General features: G+C 42.0%; 1 protein-coding gene across 1 annotated transcript in view; it reads left to right on the forward strand.

Moving 5' to 3' along the window:
* Positions 1-19406, forward strand: part of LOC120940946 (desmoglein-3-like) — an 86259-nt gene that overhangs the window by 55306 nt on the left and 11547 nt on the right. The window contains exons 8-12 of the mRNA XM_040354105.1: positions 1075-1260; positions 1364-1635; positions 8437-8591; positions 11652-11870; positions 13201-13434. Of these exons, the coding sequence (XP_040210039.1) occupies positions 1075-1260; positions 1364-1635; positions 8437-8591; positions 11652-11870; positions 13201-13434 (1066 nt within the window). The remainder of the gene's footprint in view (positions 1-1074; positions 1261-1363; positions 1636-8436; positions 8592-11651; positions 11871-13200; positions 13435-19406) is intronic.

Here is a 19406-nt window from a genome sequence, read left to right on the forward strand (position 1 = left end):
TGGGACAGGGATGGTAAAAAATAATCTGACCAGAGCTATAACTTTCCCTTACTCTATCCAAAATGAAGAAATAAAAAGTGTTGCCTATAGTTCTACTTTAGGGACTAATTTCTGATTATTTTAGGGAGAGGACTCATGCCGCGTACACACGATCATTTTTCAGCATGAAAAAAACGTTGTCTTTAAAAAACGTCATTTAAAATGATCGTGTGTGGGCTGCACGTCGTTTTTCAGTTTCTGAAAAACGCCCCAAATTTTTTTCAAACATGCTGCATTTTTTAACGTCGTTTTGTAAAAAATTATTGTGTGTGGGCTAAAACGACGTTTTAAACCCGCGCATGCTCAGAAGCAAGTTATGAGATGGGAGCGCTCGTTCTGGTAAAACTACCGTTCATAATGGAGTAAGCACATTCATCACGCTGTAACAGACAAAAAAGCGCCAATCGTCTTTTACTAACAAGGAATCATCTAAAGCAGCCCAAAGGCGAATAGAATTTCCCCTTTAGAGTGCCGTTGTACGTGTTGTACATCACCGCGATTTGTTCATCATTTTTTTAAAACGATGGTGTGTGGGCAACGTCGTTTTTAATGATGAAGTTGGAAAAACTGTGTTTTTTGGACATGCTGAAAAACTACGTTTTCTTTCATGCTGAAAAATGATCGTGTGTACGCAGCATAAGAAGATATAACCTTATGCTGCTCGTGTTAGTAAATAGATATGAAAGTATATCATATTTACTTGTTTTAAACGTTTTGTTTTATATTTTTACGTTTCTTCCTGGTTTCCATGAATGATGTCATTCATCCCAGGAGTCTTCAAGAGGGGTTTTTGCAGCATGGCACACCCTCCTGTCTGCATGCCAAAACTAAAGACAGGTGGATTCCAGAAAGTAATTGCTACATAAATCATCTGTCATTAGCCAAGATGGTCATGGCCAGAAATGCTAGGGGGTGTGATTTCTCAGCAGAATAAAGCATAGAGATACGGATGAATAAATTTGCTTTGAATAATAAGAATGAAAGAAATTGCATTTTTGGTTTGTGCTTTAACAACATGTATGTCCATCTCTTCAGTACTCAGTCAACTTTGCGGAGAACATGATCGGTTTAACTGACTTGAGGATGAAAGTGTTTGATGCTGATGAAATGTACACTGATAACTGGATTGCAGTGTTTGAGATTGTGTCTGGCAATGAAGGCGGGTGGTTTGTGATTGATACAGATGCTCAGACAAATGAAGGCGTTTTGAGAATTGTTAAGGTATGTGTTTCTACATAATACTAAAGCTGGCTTCTTCAGTTAACACTGTGGTTGATGTTCTGCCTTCCTTTACTTCACATTATCTCTGTTTTTTCTTTTATAGGCACTTGATTATGAATCAATGCAAATGGCCAACCTCGCTATTCTAGTGACCAACAGAGCTGCTTTTCATTATTCCGTGATGTCTGAATATCAAGCAAAAATGACAAGCGTTAATGTTCATGTACAAAATGTGATTGAAGCACCAGTATTTGTTCCAAATAATATTCATCTGACCATCCCTCAGGGTTTAAGCCAAGAAGAATTATTGCAATATGTGCTTGGAAAGGTTACAGTTATAAATCAGGAAACGGGCCAGGCTGCCACAAATGTTGTGTAAGTTGTGACTTTGATGCGACTTTGTTTTCATTTTGGATGTTGTTTGCATATTTTATGGGACCAAATTGTTTTGTAAATCACACCAAAGTAGCAAAGGACCTTTTCTCAAAGTTACATTGCAGCTGCGCTGCATTAATGTGAACAGGCACCAGTGCAACCTAAGTTGTATCTAAAATTGCATCAGTGTGAATCAGGCCTAATTCTTACATTGCCTATTTTTACAATTCCTGCTAAATTAAAGACATTAAATATTTTGATGGTCTCAGTTTAAAGCTCACCGCATGTTGCAATCTCACTGTACAATCTCCTTTATATCTACCAACAACTATGTAGTGCAAGGGCCTGCCTGACTTCATATAAAGGGATTGGATATCTTACATAGATTTGGCATATCTAAAGGAAACTGTATAAAGATTGTATGGTCAGACTTTCAAGCAGAGCTCCAGCCCCTCCACCAAAAAAATGAAAGTCAGCAGCTGCAAATACTGTATCTTCTGACCTTTACTATTCAGGCATTTACCTGTCCAGGGATCCCGTTGTGTGCTCACCTAAGCCGATTCTTGATTCAGCTCTCAGACGCTGGTGCCGCTATCTTGGGTAAGGAAAACCGTCAGTTTCCTATTGCGTATGCGCTCATCACGCTGCGCTTTCTGAAGGGGCTGGCTGCAGCGAGGGCCGTACCTGTCAAAACTAGGTACCAGCTCCCCCCTCCACCCCACAAGGTACCAAATGTGGCACAGGAGGGGGGGAGGCAAACAAGCAGAGGTTACTTTTTGGGTTGAGCGCCACTTTTATATGTACCGGTATGGTAAGCATTACAATTACTGCTAAAGATGTGCCTTGGGGATTTTTCCTAGACAAAGTGGAAGGTTGTTTCAGTACTCTGCAAATTATATTAAACTATTTTGGATTGGAAGCATAGGAAAATGGCTTTTGAGCCATATCTAAAAACATAAATGTTGCTCCTTCAGACATGTCAGGTATCAAGCTCTCATATAAACCACAAAACACAACTTTTAGAGCCGGTTCACACAGGGGCGACCTGGGATCAGACTTGAAGTCTCCCCAAGTCGTCCCAAGTCGCGTGGTTGAGAAAATCAATGGAAGTGAATGGAGCCGTCTTAATGTACACTACTGAATTCACTCCGACTTCAGAAAAGGTTCCTGTACTACTTCAATCCGACTTCTAGGCAACTTGTAGGCAACTTGTACCCATTGGCCCAGATTCAAGAAGCAATTGCGCCTGTGTAACCATAGGTTGCTGATTCAGGAACATCGTAACGCCGACTGCAGCCTAAAATCTGCGTGGCATAAGGCTCTTATGCCACGCATATCTTAGGCTGCATTCTAGCGATGACCGCTAGGGGGCGCTCCCATTGTGCTCAGTGTATAGTATACAAATTGCATACTAACACCAATTCACAACGTTGCGCGAGCCCTGCGTACGCAATTTACGTAGTTTGCGTACGTCGACGTAAGGTTGCACATCCTAATAGCACGCGCAGCCAATGCTAAAGGATACCCGTCGTTCCCGCGTCGCGATATTTGAAATCTACGTTGTTTGCGTAAGTGATTCGTGAATGGCGCTGGACGCCATTCACGTTCACTTTGAAGCAAATTACGTCCTTGCGACGTCATTTGCCGCAATGCACGTCGGGAAAGTTTCCCGACGAAGCATGCGCTCTACGCTCGGCGCGGGAGCGCGCCTAATTTAAATGATTCCCGCCCCCTACGGGATCATTTACATTAGGCGCCCTTACACAGGGCAAGTTTACACAGCGTACACGCAATTTACGGAGCTACTGCTCCGTGAATCGCGGGTAGCGCAGTAAATTTGTGGGGGCGCAGGGCAAAAACGCTGCCCTGCGCCTCCGTAACAGATGGGCAAATTCTACCTGAATCTGGGCCATTGATTTCAATGAAAGTTGCCTCAGAAGTCTGATCACTGTCTTAACCGAAGCAACAATACAAGAAGATAACATACATTTCTCAGGCAAACCCCTCCCTTCCACAGAGCTGATTGTTGTTTGATTGGCCACTGGAAAGCCTCCTGTCCTGGAGGTGACTCGAAGTTGCCTTGTACTGTCCTGGAGGCAATTTGAAGTTGCCTTGTAAATTGCCTGATGATTCATACTCAAGTCGTGTCCAAGTTGCCTCCCAAAGTCGTGCTGGAAGTCATGTTGCCCCTGTGTGAACCGGCTCTCATTAGTATACTTTAAAAGAATACTATACTATGTTTAGAAAACATTCAGCTATCTGTCAACTCCAATGTAAACTTTAAAGTATTGCCCCGAATAACCCTGAATAATTTTTACTTTTGAAGCTTAAATTGATAAAGCACATACAGTGCAGCCAAGTGAGGTGATAATAATATAATACAAACAAATAGAAATAAGATCTCCAGGCACAAAAGCTTTTATTTAAATATATTATTTGATAGCCACAAAGGATATAGATCCAACTTTGTGCATTTTGCTTTTGCAAACCCAGTTATTGCCTTGTAACAGTAGCAGTGACATCATAGCCTGCATAGAGTACATTTGTAGGAGGGGCTGAGCAGGCCCACCCACTACAGGCTGCATGCAGAAAACTACAGGAGGGGGTGGATATAAGACCAATTTTCTTCTACAAGAAAAGGGAGAAGCAATGGCCAGTATTTATTACAGGAAGATATTGCATTCAGCAAAATGACAGGCTGGATTACTGCACAGATCTGGAAGAAATACACAAGTTAAGCCTTATGCACACTGGGCATTTGCCCAGCTCTTCTAAAAACCTTTCTCCTGGCAGGAGAAAAGCAGTGCCAAAAATGCACCGAAAGCTGCATTTTTGCAAACGCATTTAAGTGCATCAAGCGTTTGGATATTTATTTATTTCATTGGCCAAAATATTTATTTGCTCTAGCCATTGAAATTAATGAACGCCCCAGGCACCTGACACACCTACCGCTTAAGCGCATTTAGACACCGATATGTGCACGAACACATAGACTAATAAAAAGAGGGGCATAAAAAAATACAAGACACCTCGAAAAGCGCAGCGCTGCGCAAACTGTTGGCACTATATAAATCCTGTATAATAATAATAAAAGAGCAGCGTTTAAACCACCCAGGAGTGCAGGAGGCCTAAGAGTGCACATGCCACTTGAATTTAGACAATGTTTGCTGATCCCGGAACTTCAGCTTTAAAGGAGAAGTCTGGCCTGAGCTCGTTTGGCTGGGCTTCCCCTATGACCTGTTTTCAGCAGAGAGCGGTCTGAAGTCTGCTCTTCGCTGACATCACCAGGATCAGTCGAGGCAGCGCGTCATTCAGCTGCCTGGACTAATGGCAGTCTCAGCCTCTCAGCGAGCCACTGAGACAAAGCCCCCCACCCCTCCACAGCTCAGCGCTCCAATGAGCAGGGAGGAGCAGAGCAGGAAAGATGCTGACCGGTAGTCAGCAGCTCTCAGGGAGGTAAGAGAACCGAGCCATTGGCGATGTTCAGTGGCTCAGTTCTCAGTGAAGAAGTGGCAGGGGACAGATGCAGCATCAGTCTGATGCTGTATACATCTAGGTAAGTATGATTAAGCAAAAAAAAAAAAACCCATACTTCTCTTTTAAAAAAGAATCCTGGGAAGATTAATTGGGCATCTATGTGTACTGTATAAATATAATTTTTTCCAGGATGTTCTTTAAAAGGAGATCCATGCCTCTAAAATCTCTGATCTCCCAATGCACCAGTGGCAGACCTACCAGGGTCACAAAGGTCGCACTTGCGACCTGACCCTGACGCTTGGCCACTGAGGGGGGCCCCAAGAGAGCAGGAAGCATACATGCCAGCCAACTGTCTCTATGGTGCCCGCTATACAGTGGAGTGGGGAGGAAGCATCTGATCTGAAGCTCTGTAGTGCCCGGGATCTCCTTCTACCCATTCAGCCAGCAGTTCATGCTTACAGTGGAGAGGGAAAGGGCCTCTGACCGGCAGGTACAAGCTTCAGAACATAACCAGAGTGACTCACTTGTGGATTGAAGCTGGTGCTTGCCTGGATAAAAGTCCCCTCCCCCTCCACTGTGTAGCATAAACTGCTGGCAGAGGGAGATGCCAATCAATATGTGCAGCAATGGTGAGTGTCCATGGGGTGATCAAAATTTCTCTTTAAATTGGTTGCAGAGATGTGCTTGGGCGACAATGAGTATAGAGCATACTGAAAGTACAGAATTGTGTATGTTGGGGAACAGGATACAGAGGTGTGCTGGGGGGGTTGGGGGTGCAAAGATGTGTTGCCCCCAAGTACAAATGAGTGTTAGGGGTGTGGGTGGTGCAAAGATGTACGGTGGAGTACATAGAAATGTAAAGGGTGGGTACAGAAGTGCGCTGGTGGTTATGAAGGCTTCCTGGAGTGTACAAAGGTGTGTCGGAGGGATACAGGGGATGTTGGGTGGTGCAGAGTTGTGTTTAACCACTTAAGGACCTTAGGTGTTTTTCAGATTTGGTGTTTGCAAGACTAAAACAGTTTTTTCTGCTAGAAAATTACTTAAAACCCCCAAACATTATATATTTTTTTTTCTAACACCATAGAGAATAAAATAGTGGTCATTGCAATACTTTTTGTCACATCGTATTTGCGCAGCGGTCTTACAAGCGCACTTTTTTTGGAAAAAATTCACTTTTTTGAATTAAAAAATAAGACAACAATAAATTTGGCCCATTTTTTTTATATATTGTGAAAGATAATGTTACGCCGAGTAAAATGATACCCAACATGTCACGCTTAAAAATTGCGCCTGCTCGTGGCATGGCGTCAAACTTTTACCCTTAAAAATCTCGATTGGCGACGTTTAAAAAATTCTATAGGTTGCATTTTTTGAGTTACAGAGGAGGTATAGGGCTAGAATTATTGCTCTCGCTCTAACGATCGCGGCGATACCTCACTTGTGTGATTTGAACACCGTTTTCATATGCAGGCGCTACTCGCGTATGCGTTCGCTTCTGCGCACGAGCTCGTCGGGACAGGGCGCTTTAAAAAAAAAAATTTGTTTTCTTATTTATTTTTATTTATTTTATTACTTTTTACACTGAAAAAAAAAATGATCACTTTTATTCCTATTATAAGAAATGTAAACATCCCTTGTAATAGAAAAAAGCATGACAGGTCCTCTTAAATATGAGATCTGGGGTCAAAAAGACCTCACATCTCATATTTAGACTAAAATGCAAGAAAAAATAATTGAAACTGTAATTTTTTCAAATGACAAAAAAAAAAAATGTTTCTTTAAGACGCTGGGCGGGACTGACGTTTTGACGTCACTTCCGACCAGCAGAGCTATGGGGACAGGTGAAAGACATTTTTCCCTCACTCGCATCCCCAACCAGCTGCCGAACAGACCTGATCGCCTCCACCGCTACCGACGGCAACGGTAAGGGGCGGAGGGCGCGGGAGAGCGGCGGGAGGGGGCCCTCTCCCGCCACCGATAACGGCGATCTCGCGGGGAATCCACCGCGGAGACCGCCGTTATCGTGTACAGGACCTTTAGCACTAAAGATGGATACCTTGGTTGTGGCAGCAGCTGCTGTCGTTACCGAGATATCCATCTTTAAAATTAGGACGTATATATATACAGTGCAGGGTCCTTAAGCGGTTAAGGGAGGAAAAGATGTGCAGTGGAGTATGTAGATGTGCTAGGGGGTGTGGAGGCGTGTTAGAGGTATGCTGGGGGTTACAAAGACACTTTGGAAGATACAGAGGTGCGCTGGGGAATACAGAAGATGCTGGGAGGTGCCGAGGTGTGGTGGGGGTTGCAGAGGTATACCAGGAGGTCCAAAGGCTTTCAGGGTTTATATAGGCATACTGGGGGATACAGAAGATTCTAGTGGGTGCAGAGGTGTTCTGGGGGTACGAAGGATGCTGGGAGGTGCAAAGATGTGTAGGGGGTGCAGCAATGTGCAAAGGGGTACAGAAGTGTGCTGAGGGTATGAAGATGTGCTAGGGGTACAGGGGTTATCTGGGAGGTACAGAGATATGTGGGGGGGGGGTGTATAGGGGCATGGTGAGGGGAAAAGAGGCATTCGGGGATGTCAAAGGGGTATGGCATTAGGTTTCCCTTTTGTTAAACAGCATTCATTTTAAATGCCCCGCACCTAATTAAAATATGTTCTCTGCCTACAATGGCTGGCTAAACACAAAAAGGTGTCCCTGTATTTTTTGGAAAGGTTGGCAACTATGTAGGAAGGGCGTAGTCACCTAAAGTTACAGCCATCTTCCAAGCCCTCCCGCCATGGCCAAGTAGCTGGTTGTTCTGACAAAAAAAATCCAACACTACCAATAAGTGCAGCTAAGCACTGCTGACACATTCTTACTGGCCCATCACCATAATGGACAGAAGGAAGCAAGCTGCTAACACCAGAAAAATCTTTACTTCATAGAATAGCCGGAAATTAGGCCTTGACAGGAAAGTTTTGGAGGCAGCTACAGGTCTGTGCATGCACCTCTGGGTGTCTGTACTTTATAACTGCATCAGTTTACCCATTCCTCCCAGGGACATGATCTCTTAAAGGAGCCATATATCAAGAAGGGCATGAGTAAGGGAAGTGTAATTCACACAGAACTTACCTCCCATATAGCTGCTTCATCTTCTCGGAGTTCTCCTTGTACAGAATGTGCAGAAACAAGAAGTGGTGTTTTATGGCCTATAGGAGCTTGGTACACCGCCTGAATGTACTATCCTCAATTGTGCATTTAAAAATGAGTGTATAAACTCATAAAGGGATCTTTTCAGGACCTTAACGTACGTTTTTTTGTTTTTGTGTGCTGCTAATAGGTATTCGTTAGACAGTACTTCAAGTAGATGGTTTATAATTGATTCTACAACTGGTGAAATCAAAATGACTCTTGAGATGGCACGAGGGAATGGTCCAACAGATGCACCCAACGCAACATTTAATGGATTAATCTTTGCTACAGTAGACGGAAACGGTAATAAGATAAGCTGTTCCTTGTATTTTGCTTTTTTGTTGTAAATCCATCTAGTAGTTTCTAATTTTAGATTTTATTTGATATAATTATTATTATGATAATTGTTAGTAGATTTGTCGATTTACACTTTGTGATTTTGTTTTAATCTGCAAATATAAAGTACATCATATGAATATTTTTGGCCAGTGGAGCTCTAAGTTCATTTTTAAATGTCATGTGATTTTTCGTGACTCCTGCCTGCTCTTATGCCGCGTACACACGATCATTTTTCGGGTTGTAAAAAATGAAGTTTTTAAAAAAAAAAAAATTCATTTATAACGATTGTGTGTGGGCCTCCGAGCATTTTTCGGGTTCTGAAAAACGGGCAATTTTTTTTCGAACATGCTCTATTTTTTCACTCCGTTTTAAACGTTGTAATTTTTCGGGATGTAAAAAATGGTCGTGTGTGGGCTTTAACGACGTGAAAAACCCACGCATGCTCAGAAGCAAGTTATGAGACGGGAGCGCTCGTTCTGGTAAAACTACCGTTCGTAATGGAGTAAGCACATTCATCACGCTGTAACAGACAGAAAAGCGCGAATCGTCTTTTACTAACACAAAATCAGCTAAAGCAGCCCAAAGGGTGGTGCCATCCAAATGGAACTTCCCCTTTATAGTGCCGCCGTACATGTTGTACGTCACCGCGCTTTGCTAGAGCATTTTTTTTTCCACGATCGTGTGTGGGCAAGGCCGTTTTAATGATCAAGTTGAAAAAAACGTTGTTTTTTCTAGAGCCTGAAAAACGTCGTTTTTTACAACCCGAAAAATGATTGTGTGTAGGCGGCATCAGTGTTAGACTGACAGCATGATGCAATTCAGCAGAGGCTGAAAAAATGGTAGAGGAAAGAAAAGCAGAATGACGACTCCATCAGTTTGGTGGCAATCTTCAATGTTCAATCGGCAGGCTGGGAATGGGGCCCTGACCAAGTTGTAATGCTTAAAGTGGAAGTCCACCCTAACACTTAAATTCTCCCTGCAATAATTAATGTGAGCTAAGTTCAGCCTCATGTTTCAAAGTGAAAACATCCCAGTTTTTCATCCTTTATTTTGCAGTATCCAGTGCCGTCACATGACTTCAATTCTACTTTCTTCTGAGCCTAAAAGCAGCCAGTGGATGTGGTTACTGAAAGCTAGTGACATCACTTCCTGGGAGGGATACTGTTCCTGTGTAGCCAGTGGGCGTATACAGGAGAGGAGGAGCTATTCATAGGTTCTTACCCAGTGTTCTCTCATTGTACTTCCTAATTCATGAGAAAATTAAGAAATAAAAAGCCCCGTCCACACAGGACAAGGGAGGAACCTTTGATTAGCAAAGTACCATGCCATGCAACCATTGCCCATCACACCATGCATACAGTGCCCATCACACCATGCACACAGTGCCTATCAGTGCCCATCACACCATGCACACAGTGCTCATCACACCATGCACACCTTGCCCATCAGTGCCCATCACACCATGCACACAGTGCTCATCACACAATACACAAAGTGCATATCACACAATGTATACAGTGCCTATCACACCATGCACACAGTGCCTATCAATGCCGATCACACCATGCACACAGTGCCCATCAGACTATGTACACAATGCCGATCAGTGCCCATCACACTATGCACACAGTGCCCATCACACCATGCACACAGCATACCTCCCAACTTTTTGAGATGGGAATGAGGAACACCTATCAGCAAAAATATGGCAGCATAGGACACACCCCTTGCCACGCCCCCTTAAAGGAGACTTGTACAAAAAGCAAGATTAGTTAAACCCACAAGTGCTTTTTTTTACCACTCCTATTCCTTTATATTGGCTTTTAGAATTTACAAATGCAGCAATTTAGAAATCAGATGAAATGTTTAGCACTGGTAAACGCTTTTTGATAGATTAAAAGTGCATTTTATATACATCTATATAGATCGGACAAAAATGGGGGACAAATGAGGAGGAATGAGGGACAGAGGGACATTGCTTCAAATCAGGGACAGTCCCTCGAAATCAGGGACAGTTGGGAGCTATGCACACAGTGCCCATCACACCATGCACACAGTGCCCATCACACCATGCACACAGTGCCAGGCAGAAACAAGCACGTGGTTGTACACTGTAGATAATGTGCAGCATGTTGCATTGTAATCTGTATTACAATTTCTAACAAACAAAACATACTTCCAAAGCAGGTCTGATTTGATTTGAATTAGGTGAGCCTCCAAGGAGTCTATGGAAAAGAGAGTTTCCTGTCCTTACTGTGCTGTCTGGCAAGGTGTTATGCCGCATACAGACGGTCATTTTTTGCGATGGAAAAAAAATGAAGTTTGAAGTGATGAAAAAAAATGACATTTTTGAAACTTCATTTTCAAAAACGATGTAGCATACACACCATCGTTTTGAAAAATGATGAACAAAGTGACGGCACTCTAAAGGGGAAGTTCTATTCGCCTTGAGGCTGCTTTTAGCTGGTTACTTGTTAGTAAAAGACGTTTCGTGCTTTTTTGTCTGTTACAGCGTGATGAATGTGCTGACTCCATTATGAATGGTAGTTTTACCTCCCGTCTCAAAACTTGCTTCTGGGCATGTGCGGGTTTAAAAAGTAATTTTTGCCCACACACGATCATTTTTTATGACACAAAAAATGACATTTTAAAAAATGACATAATAAATTCAAGCATGTTCGAAAAAAAATTTTGTCATTTTTCAGAAGACATAAAATGACATTTTGCCCACACACGATCATTTTAAATGACATTTTTAAAAAAAAAAAATCATCACAAAAAATGACCATCTGTACGTGGCATAAGAGTCAAATATATGCACTTCAACTCTGTATTTAGCTTTGTACCTTCTTTTATCTGTTTAACGTCATGGCTGAGCAGAGGAATATTCTGGCTTACCTACTTAGCTTGTTTTACTTTTGATTATGATCCGAGGCAGTAAAACAAGTACAGAACGATCACAACTAATATTGTTATTTATTAGTATGTTTTATCACTAATATGATTTTTAATACAATTTTTTAGATCCGAATATTCGACCAGTAGGATCCACCAATTTTACAGCAAGCTTAGGTCCCTCAATCCCAGTACCAATTGGAGTGTGCCCATCGATTACTGCAGAGCCCCGTCTCGTATGTACTGGGAATAGGAAAGCAATTGTTAATGCATATCAAAACCCAAGTAATGCTCCCTTTAAGATAACTTTGTCACCTAACGCTGGCTGGTCCACGGAACCTTTAAATGGTAAGTGCTAAATACAGTATGTGCTCAGCTTTTTATCTATTTTTTAAATGCTTGTCTTGTCCATTTGTATGATCCAAATGTTTGATATGGCCTCTGCTATACAACTGGTAAGGTTAAGGTATGAAATGACAATGCATAAAATCAAGCACAAAGAAACACATGTAATATGGTGTCATATCTTTAAAGTAGGTACAAACTCCAACTTAAAATTGAATTCCAGCCTAGATCCAACTAGTACTAAAAAAGTCCCCAATCCCCAACAACTATGCTGGCTAATCTGTGTAAAAAAGATAAATATATTTAGGATGCTTTCACACTGCTCCATTGAAAAACACATCAAAAACATATATGCATTTTTATGTGTTTCTGGTGCGTTTTCGGGTCCCGTGAAACATGAACATGTGACTAAAAAAAAAACACACCACAAATGCAACTGTGGTGCGTGGTGGGGAGCTGCGTTTTTGGTGCGGTTTTGAAAAGCGCACCAACGATGCAGCATTCAGGACTTTTCAGAACACACTGCACCCACAGAGCAGTGGTGTGAAGCGTCCCATAGGATTTTAATGGGAATGTTTTATTGCATTTTTCTTGAATTTTCAACAAGTTTAAAAACGCAGCAAAAAGGCATCAGTGTGCTCCGGTCTGGTCATGTGATAAGGCTCCCCTGTGTCAGCTAGCGACACTGCAGGGGAGAGGAGGGAGCACTAACAACGGCTGGGACATGAGAACTTATGGGTGATGTCACTGTTCCCAGACGTTCCCAGACATTTTTGAGTGTTCTCTCCTCTCCCCTGCAGCCGGAGAGGGGATCACATGGCCGGACCAGAGGAGACTGAAAACTTGTAAGTATGTACATCTTTATTTACACAGGTTAGTCAGCATAGGAGTTGGAGGTGGGGACATTTTTATGACCTAGGCTTATCCCGCGTACACACGGTCGGAATTTCTGACAAGAAAAGTTTGAGCTTTTGGTCGGAAATTGAGAACCAGCTCTCAAATTTTTGTTGTCAGAAACTCAGACAGAAAAAGTCAGATGGAGCATACACTGCTCCATCTGACTTTTTCTGTCGGAGTTTCCGACAACAAAAATTTGAAAGCTGGTTCTCAATTTTTCCGACAAGAAAAGCTTCTGTGTTTACAAGTGATAGTGGTGAGTGGGGAACAGAAGGCGAGAGCCGGAGGTCATGGAATGGAGTTCCGCCATGTTGCAGCTGAAAAAAAGCCCTGGGTTGGGGGGGGGGGCACATGAAATGGCTTGGTGGGCCAGATTTGTGACCTACAGTATTTCTTTTTTTTTGTCTCTTTATTTATTCATGCTTTTATATTTTAGATACAGCTGTCTACGTGGTTGCAGCATCAGGATTGGGTCCCGGAAATTACACTGTGAGAGTCTATGTTTCAGACAAAAACAATTTAGCCTGTCCTGATCCAGTCGACATTACTATAACAGTCTGTGATTGCACTTCTGGTGGAAGTTGTGATGCCACAAAACTTGTAGGCAAAAGTGTTTCTCTTGGCCCAGCTGCAATTGGTCTTATGGTTTTGGGATTTTTATTGCTTTTGTGTAAGTAACACAACATTACTTTTCATTTTATTTAAATGTCAATTAAATGCCTGTTCCACCTGAAAACGATATATACCTATTTTAAGTGGACACCAGTGGTGTAAACATTTTCTTTTCATTTCCCTTGGAGACTTCATAGGATATATATTTTGGCTTGAATTTCTAAAACTATATAGGCTATAATTAAAATACTGACCACTTCCTGCCCGGAGGACATACATGAATGTCCTTCAGTTTCAGTGGCTATACCGGGATGATGCCTGTACCTACAGGCATTATCCCGGTATTGATATTTTCAGCTGGCAATTCTCTTCAAGGCAGAAGTGATCTGAGTGGCTAATTAGCCACTGGATGACTTCTGCAGGTGGCAGAAAGGGGGTCCCACCGCTGCCTCTCCTGGGCTCTCCGGTCCTATCGCTGAGGCCACGAGTGATGTGGCCTTCGGCAATGGCTGCCCTGTAGAGAGAGAGGAACTGACGTTGTTCCTCTCTCTCTGTAAACCTAGAAACTGGGAGCGACGAGCAGTTTGTCACTTCCGGATTAACCCCTTTGTTTATCTGGCCAGCAACAGCCAGGAAGGCAGCGATCAGAACAATTTGTGTCTGATCAGCTACATGGGAGGCCAGAGGAGAGGATTTGGGATCCCAAATCTCTCCATAAACAGGGCCTGTCACAGCCCATGCTATCGCAAGGGATGTGGTTCATCCCTTGTGATAGCAATAAAGTTAGTAAAAAAAAATTGTAAAAAAATACTTGTGTAAAAAAATAATAATAAAAAAAAAATGTAAAGTGCCCCCCATACTTAAATGCAAATATGAAGGCATACGTTACTCCCGGACGCATATGTAAACGGCGATCAAACCACACGTAAGGTATTGTCAATAACATCAGAGCGAGAGCAACAGTTCTAGCACCAGACCTCCTGTGACACTCTAAACTGGTAACCTGTAAAGGCATTTAAAGCGTCGCCTATGGAGAATTTTAAGCACTGTAGTTTGCCACCATTCCACGGGCAGACGCAATTTAAAGCGTGAGGCCTCGTACACACAACCGAGGACCTCGTCGTAAATGAAACATCGTTTTCCTCGACGAGTTCCTTGTTAGGCTTGTCGAGAAACTTGACAAGCTTTCTTTGTGTACACACTGTCAAGACCAAATCTCGTCGTTCTCAAACGCAGTGACGTACGACGGCAGGGGAAGTTCGATTCCACTGGCACAACCCTTGGGGCTGCCTTTGCTAATCTCATGTTACTGCGTGTTAAGTAAAAGTTTGGAAAGAGACGATTTGCACTTTTCAGTCTGTTACAGCGTGAAAAATGTGCTATCTCCATTACGAACGCTACTTTTACCGAAGGTGCGCTCCTGTCTCATACTTTATTCTGAGCATGCGCGGGTTTCTAAGCATACACACGAACGTGTTTCTCGTTGAAAACCAGCCCGACGAGGAGCACGACAAGGAAATTGAGACTCCCGTCGAGGAAGACTTGTTCTCTTTTTTTCTCGTCGAGTTCCTCGACAGTTTTCTCGATGAAAAACATACACACAACCGTTTTCCTCTGCAAAAAAGCTCTGCCACCAAGTTTCTTGATGGATTCTGTCGAGGAAAACGGTCGTGTGTACGAGCCCTCACATGTAAGGTATCTATTTTTCCCCCCAAAAATTGCGTTTGAAAAACCACTGTGCAAATAATGTGTGACATAAAAAATTGCAACATTCGCCATTTTATTCTATAGGGTCTCTGCTAAAAAAAAATTATAATGTTTGGGGGTTCTAAGTAATTTTCTAGCAAAACAAAGTAGATTTTTACATGTAGAAGCAAAGTGTCAGAAATGGTCTGGATGGCAAGTGGTAAAATAAAAATATTTTTCCTCTTAGTCACAAATAGTTATTTATTTATCTTACATTAAGAATCTATACATGGGACCCTGAGACACTTTTAACCACTGGTCCACCGGGCCTATTCTGGTACTTCTCTCCTTCATGTAAAAATCTAAATTTTTTTGCTAGAAAATTAATCAGAACCCCCAAACATTATATATTTTTTTTTAGCAGACACCCTAGGGAATAAAATGGCGACTTTTTTTCTCACACAGTATTTGCGCAATCATTTTTTAAACGCCTTTTTTGGGGGAAAAACGGTTTAATGAATTAAAAAATAACAAAACTTGTATAATGTAAAATTGTATAACTTGTAAAATTGTATAATGTGAAAGATGATGTTACGCCGAGTAAATAGATACCTAACATGTCACGCTTTAAAATTGCGCACACTCATGGAATGGCGCCAAACTTCGGTACTTAACCACTTAAGCCCCGGACCAGGCTGCCTAAAGACCCAAGGTGTTTTTACAGTTCGGTACTGCGTCGCTTTAACAGACAATTGCGCGGTCGTGCGACGTGGCTCCCAAACAAAATTGGCGTCCTTTTTTCCCCACAAATAGAGCTTTCTTTTGGTGGTATTTGATCACATCTGCGGTTTTTAGTTTTTGCGCTATAAACAAAAATAGAGCGACAATTTTGAAAAAAATGCAATATTTTTTACTTTTTGCTATAATAAATATCCCCCAAAAACATATATAAAATTTTTTTTTTTCCTCAGTTTAGGCCGATACGTATTCTTCTACCTATTTTTGGTAAAAAAAATCGCAATAATCGTTTATCGGTTGGTTTGCGCAAAATTTATAGCGTTTACAAAATAGGGGATAGTTTTATTGCATTTTTATTTTTTTATTCTTTTTTATTTTTTTTACTACTAATGGCGGCGATCAGCGATTTCTTTCGTGACTGCGACATTATGGCGGACACTTCGGACAATTTTGACACATTTTTGGGACCATTGTCATTTTCACAGCAAAAAATACATTTAAATTGCATTCTTTATTGTGAAAATGACAGTTGCAGTTTGAGAGTTAAACACAGGGGGCGCTGTAACATTTAGTGTTCACTTGATGTGTGTTTACAACTTATGGGGGGTGTGGCTGTAGGACTGACATCATCGATCGAGTCTCCCTTATATAAGGGATCACTCGATCGATACGGCGCCACAGTGAAGCACGGGGAAGCCGTGTTTACATACGGCTCTCCCCGTTCTTCAGCTCCGGGGAGTGATCGCGACGGAGCGGCTATAAACGAATAGCCGCGCCGTCGTCCCGGATCGCTCCCCGAGGCTTACCGACCTCCGCATGTACCGGGGGGGGGGGTCCCGATCGGACCCCCGACCCACGTCAAGCAGAGGACGTATAGGTACGTGCATGTGCCTGTCCGTGCCATTCTGCTGACGTATATTTACATGAGGAGGTCGGCAAGTGGTTAAAAATCTCCATAGGCGACGCTTTAACATTTTTTACAGGTTACTATTTTCGAGTTACAGAGGAGGTCTAGTGCTAGAATTGTTGCACACACTCTAACGCACGTGGCGATACATCACATGTGGGGTTTGAATGGCGTTTACATATGTGGGCGGGACTTACATGCGTGTTCGCATCTGAGCGCGAGATACCGGGGCTATAGGGGCGTTTTAAAAAATATATATATATATATATATGTTTATTTTACTTATTTTTTTTTTTTAAACTGTTTTAAAAAAAAAATTGATCACTTTTATTCCTATTACAAGGAATGTAAACATCCCTTGTAATAGGAATCACTGTGACAGGTCCTCTTTATGGAGATATGTGGGGTCAATACGACCCCACATCTCTCCTCCAGGCTTGAAAGCATGAGATTGTGAAAAAAAATCACTGATCTCATGCCGACAGCCGCGATTGTGTCTTTATTTACTTCCGGGTACCCGGGCGTGACGTCACAACGTCACAACCGGGCCTCTGACGGTCATAGAGATGACTGGTGACCATCTGGTCACCAGTCATCTCTATCGTCGTGAGCCGGCGCCAGCCAATTCGTTTTCTGGGCCCCCGATGGCACGGGAGAGCCCGGAGAAGCACCAAATGGCGGCAGGAGGGGGGACATCCTGTCCCACTGCCTATAAGAACGATCAGGCAGTGGAACTGCCGCTATGATCATTCTTATCGTGCACAGAATCGCCGGCAGAAGATGGTGATATCTAAATGATGCCTGTAGCTGCAGGCATCATTCAGATATCACCGCACAAAGTCGAGGATGTAATTTGACGTCCTTGGGGGACAAGTGATTAAGGCCGTGTATTTATTGTATTAGTTATGATGGCCATACATTTGCTAGTTTTAGGGCCGGTTCATATCATGAATCGCACAGGAACATGCTGTGCGTTGTTACTGTGCGATTCAAATGTGATCCGGGTGCAGTACGATTTCAGACTATTTATTTGAATGGGCTGAAATTGCTGGCGGACTGAAATGAAAGTAATGCAGAGCAACTGGATACTGTACCATGTGATCCGGTGGAGGCAAATGTTTGTGACCTGCGTTTGGGGTGTCATTAGCATTGCACTGACACTCGCTGCAGAGTGCAACTGCAGTGCGTTTTGAATGCAGTGCGGGAAACAGGCAAGGAACGTGGGTTTCCCATACCATGCTCTGGTGTGAACTGGCCTTTAAAGTTCTCATCGCACTGCAACCACAGTAAACTGATATTTACAATTTTAGGTGGTTATTTATAGTTTTAGGTTGATAAAATGTTTACACAGCAGATCACATGACATTTGTAAACAATGGATGTCTTCCTTTCATGCCATCAATTGTGTACAGTTGTGTTTCTAGCTGTGATTGGTCACAGTGATCAAATGGTACAGAAAATTCCAATCACAGCCTATCTGTACCATGTGAATAGATTTAGCCAATCGCAGCTAATCACAACAAAAGACACTGAATGATCCAGTTTAATTTGGAAAAAAATGGTTGCTTATACCAATGTTGCTCCCTGACCTGAAGCAAAGCCATACCAAATCCTCCTCCATAAAATATACTGGTATAAGCAATCATAATGTGTAAAAAAAAAAAAAAAAAAAACCCTGATCCCTTCACCAGAGTAGTACAGTGTTACTATGGTAATACTGTATTGCTCTGGTCACAGTGTTTGAAAATATATATATATATAATAAAAATGAAAAAAGTATAATATATATATATATATATATATACATACTGTCACCAGTCAGTGTCCCTGATTACTGCCACACCAATTATATGATATTTTTACTACATTGGTTACAGTATGTAAAAAAAAATTGTATTCCTTTATTTTCCAAACAATTGTGACATAAATTACTACTTCAAAAAAAATTCCATGCCTCTTACTAAATACCATGGACTGTCTACTTTCAACATTTTCATTTAGGGGTATTTGTACCCCCTAAATGAGATAGGGGGTCAGTACATCAGGACTGATCAATTTTCAGGTATATATAACATAGTTTGTGGACTAGCTTTTCTGCAGACTATATAATAAACACTGTAGCAGAATATATTTTGACCTAAATTTAAGTAGAAAGATTATTTATTCGCAAAATTTTATAACAGAAACAAAGAAAAACACATTTGCTTATTACAATGTTTGGGCTTTTTTCGCTTATTTTACAAAAAAAAAACCTGTGGTGAATAAATACCACCAAAAAAAAGCCATATTTCTATGAAAAAATCGATAAAAACGTGTTATTGGTACAAGTGCCCAGTACTGAAGTGGTTAAATAGTAAAACACAAGTCTAACACAGGCCTGAATAGTGTGTGAGAATATTTACTTTATACAGGCAAGAGTATAAAAGCAATGCTCACAGGCTGCAACATCCCCATTCTCTGCTTTATTTTAATATTGGCTCTTAAAGCGGAGGTTCACCCAAAAAATTAATTTTTAACATTACATTCAGCCGAGTTGTCATAATGACAATCGGCTGTTTTTTTTTTTTATCCCCGTACATACAGTATTTTCACCGCCACTTCCGGGTATGTCTTCTGCTGGACTGGGCGTTCCTATCTGATTGACAGGCTTCCGACCGTCGCATACTGCGCGTCACGAGTTGCCGAAAGAAGCCGAACGT

This window comes from Rana temporaria, chromosome 5, assembly GCF_905171775.1.
Source record: "Rana temporaria chromosome 5, aRanTem1.1, whole genome shotgun sequence".
Classification (NCBI taxonomy): domain Eukaryota; kingdom Metazoa; phylum Chordata; class Amphibia; order Anura; family Ranidae; genus Rana; species Rana temporaria.